Raw genomic sequence first — 8,375 nt, forward strand, 5'->3', positions numbered from 1 at the left:
ATAGCCTCTTGGTGAGGGTCCAGTTGTGAAGCTTTAAGTATTGGAAATGACCTTTTGTTATGATATTTTATTAATATTTTATTATTTCTTATGATATATTTATATCAGTAATAATTTACAAGAATGGATCTTTTATGAATATAAATGATGATTGTCTTTGTTTCTGGATTTTGTGATGGTTTTTGCATCAATATTTGGGATCATACTTTGTCAAGATGAAAGAGTGATCTATTTTTCTTCTCCACTCTTTCATGTTGATGATGGATTATTGAGTGTGATCAGACACGTTGATATAAAATGATCATTTTTTCATCTTGATGATGGACTACAAGAGTGATCCAAAATGGTGATGCAAAAACTATCACACGATTGAATCCAGAAACAAGAACAACCAACAATATGGATTGTAAAATCTAGATTTGATTATGTGATAGTTTTTGCATCAACATTTCGGATCGGGGGGGTGAATCAGAGTGATATAACTTTTAAACTTTTATGGCTTGACTGCAAGATTATAACAAATTGACTTTGGACTAAATGAATGAAATGATGAAGCAAAGTGAACATTTAACAGAATGATATGCAGCTTAACTTATTAAAAGCATGAATTCATATTGTTCAATTAATTCTGAGTGAACAATCTTATAATGCTTTTTGAAACAAAACCTTCAAACTCTCAAAATGCAGATTTAACTTGTCTTTAACATTCAAACATCATACTTTGAATGAAAGTTAAACAGACGAACTCTTTGACTATTTGAACAAATAGGAATAATGACAAAGTATCAGAGCAATGCATGAACCAGATTTAACTTACAATAGAATGAAAATCTTGAACTTTTAACAACACAATCTGAGTATAAATTGGCATCACATAACACATGATTTTCCTGAGTGGAAAAACCCTCATGGGGTATAAAAAACCACTCGAACCTGCTTGCTTTATTTCAACTCAATCATCAACTGATTACAATGGTGGAGATCAACTCAACACCTCAAACCAATAGCCAAGTCTATATTTGTATTCACCAATGATTTTAAAACTGCATATTTACTTGTAGTTCCACCACCACAGTTGAATACAAAACAAGTTTAAGTTTTTTTTTAACAACAATACCCATTTCAATACTCACTGTATGAAATAGTGTTATACCTTTGTTATAAAAAACCAGAGTAATGTATCCCAAATAAAAACAATATATTTCATGAAATGTTTTTCTGCTATATCTTCCCACACAGGTAATGTCTCATATTTTTGTTTAAATAATGAAGCCAGCTGTAAACTTCAGAGGATACCCTCGAACTAGGGTACCTAAACCCTAGTTAGGGTTTCAATCATACACATAATTTGCAGAAATATTTTGTTTTTTGAATCCCAAAATAAAACCAACTTCTTTCATTTTTTAACTGAAAGTAACCGTAACCAGTCTGTAGTAAACATTTTCCCTTTCTCGAAAACTATAAACCATTTTCCTTCAAACTAAAATTAAACAATCTTTTCATTTCATTTTTCTTTTATCTTTCATGCAGAACTGTAAGCTAAGAAAGAGAAACATGAATGATAATACCTGAAAAATGGTGAATCGTAAAACTTGGGAAAATATCCCTGAAAATCTGCAAATACCTCCATGAAATGCAACCAAAAATGTCTCCATTCGAATCTGCATAGCAAATAACCTGACATACTCCAAACCCACAAGGAGAAACTTCTAGTAAATCCGCTTGTAACTACCACAAAAACAAACTCCCATGGCGGCGCTGTATAAAGGTTTCCATCGTTCAACAAAAAGACTCTTTTGTTTACCCTAAAAGCTTTCATTCGAACCCCAAGACATAATGAATGATATTTGAAGTCTGTGAAAAAACATAATAATAAGATACGTTTTCAAGTATCACTGCCCACATGGATTGCCACTAACTCATCATTAAGTGCTTGAGTGGATTACCATGTCATCAAAATGAATAAAGTGTTTGACTGCTATCAAAGTCACATGCCAAGACAAAAAGTGCGTGCAAAAAACAATGAACACTTTTGTCATCAAGGACAAGCAAAAAAAAGGGCAACAAACTCCCCCTTTGTCCTTGATGGCAAAACAAGCCATCATTGTGACCACGGTACTGCTGAAAAGGAAGTCAGTAAAATTGTCAATACCACTGTAAAAGATGTAATCACTGTAACCACTGTTTGTGAAGAAATGAATCATTGTAACCACAAATCATTATCCAATGACGTAAATGAATCACTGTAACCACATATTATCCAATGACGTAAATGAATCACTGTAACCACATAAAGGAATCAATATAACTAGCTGTAACCACTGAGATGAAGTCAGTATTCTGTAACCACATAAATGAATCAATATAACCAGCTGTAACCATAGAGATAACCAACTATAACCACAGAGATGAATCAATAAGACTAGAATGTAACCACAAAGATAGCCAGCTGTAACCACAAAGATGAATCAATAAAACCAGACCAATGATGAATACTCCCCCTTTTGTCTCAAGGTCAAAGGGGAACAAGAAGAAAATGCGTAGCATCACATATCCACAAGAAGCAAAACAAATGCTACTGTGGAAGTTCTAAGCTCCTCCTTAACCTGTGCATGAAATTTAAGCAACAAGAGATTGAGAGATAACTCCCAATCATTCTCTGAATCTTTCAAACACCTCCTTAGGCAATGCTTTAGTGAAAATGTCAGCTACTTGTGCTTGTGTAGGCACATGCAGAATCTGAACTTCATTAGCAAGCACTTTTCTCGTAGAAAGTGAAACTTAATGGCAATATGTTTGGTCCTAGAGTGCAGTATAGGGTTCTTGGACAAATTGATGGCACTAGTATTGTCACAAAAAATAGAAATGGGCTTAGGAACTTTGATACCCATATCAAGTAACTGTTGTGCCATCCACAAAAGTTGAGTGCAGCAAGACATGGCGGCAATATATTCAGCCTCTGTAGTTGATAAGGAGACCGAGTCTTGTTTTTTGTTGTGCCAAGCAACAAGACAATCACCAAGGTAAAATGCAGCACCACTGGTGCTTCGTCTATCATCTAAACAGCAGCCCAATCCATATCAGTAAAAGCCATCAATGTAAAATTAGTATTGCGAGGATACCATAGGCCAAAGTCAAGTGTGCCTTGTATATACTTGAAAATTTGTTTAACCGCAGTTAAATGTGACTATTTGGGGGTAGATTGAAATCTTGACGCCATGCAAACAGATTGCATTAAATCTGGCCTAGAGGCTGTTAAATATAGTAAGCTACCAATCATTGATCTATATTCTGATTGATTAACATCAGGAGAATCATCAGTTTTAGATAACTTACAACATGTCATCATGGGGGTGCTAACTGGATGACAGTCATCCATTTGAAACCTTTTTAGCATCTCTTTGGCATACTTGGTTTGTGACAAAAATATGCCTTGTTCCAACTGTGAAACTTGAAGCCCAAGAAAAAATGTTAATTCTCCTAACATTGACATCTCAAATTCAGATTCCATGATAGTAGAAAATTTCTTGGATAATGCATCATTATTGCAACCAAAGATAATATCATCTACATAAACCTCAACTACAAGGATATCATCAACTTCAACCTTGACATACAAATTACTGTCAACACCACCTCTAGTAAAGCCATTAGCTGTTAAATGTGCATCCAACCAGGAATACCAAGCTCTGGGAGCTTGTTTAAGACCATATAAGGCCTTTTTCAACCTGTAGACAAAGTCAGGATTGTCCTTTGACACAAAACCTTCAGGTTGTTCCATATAAACCTCTTCATCTAAGTAGCCATTCAAGAAAGTAGTTTTAACATCCATTTGATAAACTTTGAAATTTTTAAAACATGAATAAGCCAAGAAAATTCTGATTGATTCCATATGAGCAACAAGAGCATAAGTTTCTCCAAAGTCTATACCTTCTTGTTGAGCATATCCTTTGCACACAAAGCGTGCTTTATTTCGAACCACTTTGCCACTTTCATCTAACTTGTTTCGGAAAATCCATTTGCCACCAATTACATTTTTATTATCTGGTCTTGGGACTAACTCCCAAGTCTTATTTTTCTCAATCTGATTGATTTCATCCTGCATTGCCTTCAACCAACAATTATCATTTAATGCATCATTAACAGTTTTAGGCTCAAATTTAGTTATCAAACAGAAATTCTTAGCAATTTGAGCTTGTTCCTCAAACTTGGCTTTTCTTCTAGTTAGTATTCCTGCATCTTTATCCTCAATAATCAAATTTTGAGGATGTCTCTTGGTAATAATCCTGGAGGGTGTATTTTGAGGAATCACTACTTTAGAACTTGATGCATTCTCTTGCTGAAAAATATCTGCTCTAGCAGATTCAGGAGATCTGTCAAGTGCTATTGTATGCTCCTCTTCAACATCCTGCACATGATTATCATTTAGAAACACCTTCTCATCAAATGTAACATTTATAGTTTCAACAATCTTATGCAGCCTTAAATTGAAGCATTTATATGCTTTATTATGTGTAGAGTAACCTAAAAAGATACCCTCATTTGATTTAGACTGAAAACTACCCAGATTTTCATCATCCTTTTTAATAAAACATTTGCAACCAAAAATTTTAAAGTACTTGATAGTTGCAGAATGGTCATACCACAGTTCATAAGGAGTGAAATTAGATTTCACTCTGATTTGTACCCTGTTTAAGATATAGACAGCTATATGAACAACTTCTTTCCAAAATCTATCGGGTAACTTGGCTTCATCTAACATAGTTCTAGCCATTTCCTTGACAGTTCTATTTTTCCGTTCAACTACCCCATTTTGTTGGGGTGTTCTAGTGGTTGCATACTATCTTTTTATGCCATGATTTTCACAATACTCAATGAATTCTTGAGAGGTAAACTCTCCTCCTTTATCTGAACGCAAACATTTAAGTTTGAACTCTGATTCTCTCTCCACCATTTTACGAAAGATTTTGAACTTTTCAAAGGCTTCTGATTTGTGTTTGAGAAAAGTTACCCAAACCATTCTTGTGTAGTCATCAATAAACAACATGAAGTATTTTTCACCATTGATGGACTAGTCCTAGTAGGACCACATAGATCAGTGTGAACTAGTTGCAAAGGTTTAGTAGAGGAATGTTCCTTTGACTTGAAGCTTACCTTTGTTTGTTTTCCTTTGATACACCCAGAACAAACAACATTTTCTAGTTTACTGAGCATTGGTAGTCCTCTTACATTTTGATAATTACTGATTCTAACCAGATTATCAAAATTTATGTGACCTAAACATTTATGCCACAACCAGTTGTCTTCAATTTGACCCATAAGACACATACCTTCATTTCTTTCATTATTTGATGAGTCAAGAAGATTATATATATTGCCATGTGTCCTTAATCCTGTTGCAACTGTTTTACCAGACTTGGTTTTGATTGCACAACCTTGTGAGTTGAATGAGACATTGTATCCACTATCACAAATTTGACTGACACTGAACAGTTGTGTTTAAGGCCTTCTACATAATACACATCATGAAGAGGTGTATCATCATTAAGAAGTACAAACCCTCTACCTTTTATTTGAATTCTAGAATTGTCACCAAACTTTACACAACCACCAGCATAGTCTTCAAGTTTCAAGAACTTGTCTTTATCCCCTGTCATGTGGTTAGAAAAACCACTATCAACAACCCATAAAGATTTCTTATTAGGTAGAAAAGCAGTTTGAACAAGCAAGGGTTGTTCTATGTTTTGAATTTGTTTGGGTCTCCAAACCTTTTCTGCAGTTGATTTATTTTGTCTGCACTGTCTAGAAATATGATCAATATCATTACACTTGAAACATCTGATAGTTTTAGGAAAGCCAAAATATTGATTGTGGCCAAACCTTGGTGGTTTAGGCATCATGAATTTGCAGGTGCTGATTTTGTGACCAAATCTGTTACAGAAAAAACAATATCCATTGAAAAAGGAATTAAACCTAAAATTATTCCACTTTCTTTCAAATAGATTTTTCTTGCTATTAGTTTTTACATTCTGATCTGCAGATTTTGAACATTCACCTATGTCAGCAGGCTATTTTTGTTTCCCTAGCATAGTATGCAAGTAAATGGTTCTTTCACATTCTTCAACTTGGTTTCTGAGAGATTTAACCTCCTATTTGAGTGCTTGAATCTCCTTTTCTTTATCAAAGAGTACTGATCTTGTAGGTCCCAGGGACAACTGAGAGGGGGGGGGGGCGTTAATCAGTTGTCTAATAAATTCAAACCAAAATCTTATTAACCAACTTAATGCTTAATACCGGTAAGAGAGTTAAATGAGCCGATAAACAGTGTTAACAGGAAATGTTGTACTGGTAAGAATTAATGCATGAAACATAAGCACAAAGTCAACCACAACACATGACACAAATATTTGTTCGTGGAAACCCTGTAAGGGGAAAGACCACGGTGGGAAACCTTACCCACAATCAGATGATACTACTGCAGATAGTAAGTGTACAAAGAGGGGTTTGCACATGCAGAAAGGCCAATAGCCTAGAGCTCACTGCTCAAACACAAATGGGAGTCACACTGACTACAGTTGGATGGTTAAATCCAATGAGAATGTACTACACAAAATAGCATCTTTATATGTTGGATTCAGTACCGGTGTAATGCTGATATGCTTCTACAAAAACCTAACTTCAGCTTCAAATGATGTCTTCATGTATATCTCTGCTTGATCTCACATATATCCTTCCTTAAATCTTTTTTGCATTCCACATTTGATCTTACAAATAAGATCTTACATTTATACCATACCCTAAGACCAATTTTAGTAGGTCGACTCTACAAGATATTACTGATAAAACATTTTACAAATAATACAATATCTGATGCAATAACTGATTGAACATGTCAACTTAATGCTTTTATAATGATAATAAATCATCTCCATAGCGTGCCATGCTGATCTGGAAAAGATAAACCTGCCGGTGTAACCCTAGATAACCTGGACCTATTTGCCGGTAAAAGCAAATATGCAAATAAGAATATACCAATGATATTACTTCAAGGAAAAGTGTCCACATGATGTCTTTGACATTACCAAGTGTCGTCCATGTCATTGCAGGTACCAATGAACATTATATCCTACCAGTTAACCCTGTACTGGTGATTGTTTGAACAGTTTACTGATTGCCAGTGAATGTTGCTGGATCTCGAAAGTAGGTGTATTTAGCAGGTGTTGACATCAATGACAAAACCATACCAAAATACCAACAGATTTGAGATTCCCTATAACTCTTTTTGAGTCATCTAATTCAGTTTGAAGAGAGATAGTCAAATTATCTGAACTTTTCTCTTGAGAGGAGATGAGTTTCTTGAGTTTTTTAATTTCTTGAAGGGCACAAAGTAATTCACCTTCAAGATTTATCTCACAATTCTCTGAATCTGATTGACTATTCAATTTACTGACCATTTTACTACTTGCAGTTTTAGATGAATCAATTTCAGCCATGAATAAGGTTTCACCTTCATCACTTAGAGAGTCATCTGACTCATCATCATAGTCTTCTTTGTTGAATAGACTCTTTTTCTTTTTAAAATTGTTAAAGTTGAATTTCTTCTTAGGACTGAAAGCCTTTTTCTTATAATGTTTTTCATTTTGATCATCATCATTGTTTTGTTCAGCATGAGGACATTGGGCTGCAAAGTGACCAGCTTTGCCACAAGCAAAGTATTTCAGAGGCAACTTGCTTCTGTATTTCTTTTTGAGTTTTCTTACTAAGAGAGCCTCTAAGGAATCAGATAATTCAGATTCACTAATCACATCCTCTTTCTTCTCTGTTTTGAAGGCAGACTCTTTTAACAATGAACTAGCATTGTCAGCTTTATTTGTTCTCATTTCAAATGCAGTCAAGGTTCCTTGAAGATTATCTAGAGTAAGTTTATTGAAATTTTTCTTTTCTTCAAGAGCAGAGACTTTAGTTTCATATTTAGGCAATAGGGTTCTAATCACTTTCTTAACCACTGTGAATTCATCAACCTCTTCACTTAATCCTCTCATCCCATTTACAACTTCATCAATCCGTAGAAAGTATTCTGCAACTTTTTCATCATCTTTCATTCTCATTTCCTCAAATTGAGTTTTGAGGGTGAGTATTTTAGACTGTTTGACTTTTTCATTACCTTGATAAATGTTTTCAAGTTTTTCCCAAATCTCATGTGTAGATTTGCAATGCATGATTTTAACAAAGACATCTTTGGTCAGCCCACACAAAATAGCATGTTGGGCTCTAGCATTCATTTCATATTGTTTTTTTTCATTAGGATCGGTAGGTATAGTAGCAGGTACTGAGTACTTACTACAAACAATATTCCATACATCAAGGTCTAATGA

General features: G+C 34.6%; 1 protein-coding gene across 1 annotated transcript; it reads right to left on the reverse strand.

Annotated features, from left to right (window-relative positions):
• Positions 1–5,387: 5,387 nt before the first annotated feature.
• Positions 5,388–8,108, reverse strand: LOC131049481 (uncharacterized). The gene is made up of 2 exons (XM_059214316.1): positions 7,245–8,108; positions 5,388–5,798 (listed from the first exon to the last, which is right to left on the reverse strand). Exons 1-2 carry the CDS (start codon positions 8,106–8,108, stop codon positions 5,388–5,390), a joined length of 1,275 nt encoding a protein of 424 aa, XP_059070299.1.
• Between the last annotated feature and the right edge of the window lie 267 nt (positions 8,109–8,375).

This window comes from Cryptomeria japonica, chromosome 11, assembly GCF_030272615.1.
Source record: "Cryptomeria japonica chromosome 11, Sugi_1.0, whole genome shotgun sequence".
Lineage (NCBI taxonomy): Eukaryota > Viridiplantae > Streptophyta > Pinopsida > Cupressales > Cupressaceae > Cryptomeria > Cryptomeria japonica.

Bases quoted from the DNA above. Each gene is read 5' to 3' on its own strand.
- LOC131049481 (XM_059214316.1), bottom strand. From the start codon at position 8,108: ATGAGAATGAAAGATGATGAAAAAGTTGCAGAATACTTTCTACGGATT. The intron at 5,799-7,244 runs GTATGGTTTTGT...ATTTCTAGACAG, and splicing joins TCAAATCTGTTGGTATTTTG to TGCAGACAAAATAAATCAAC.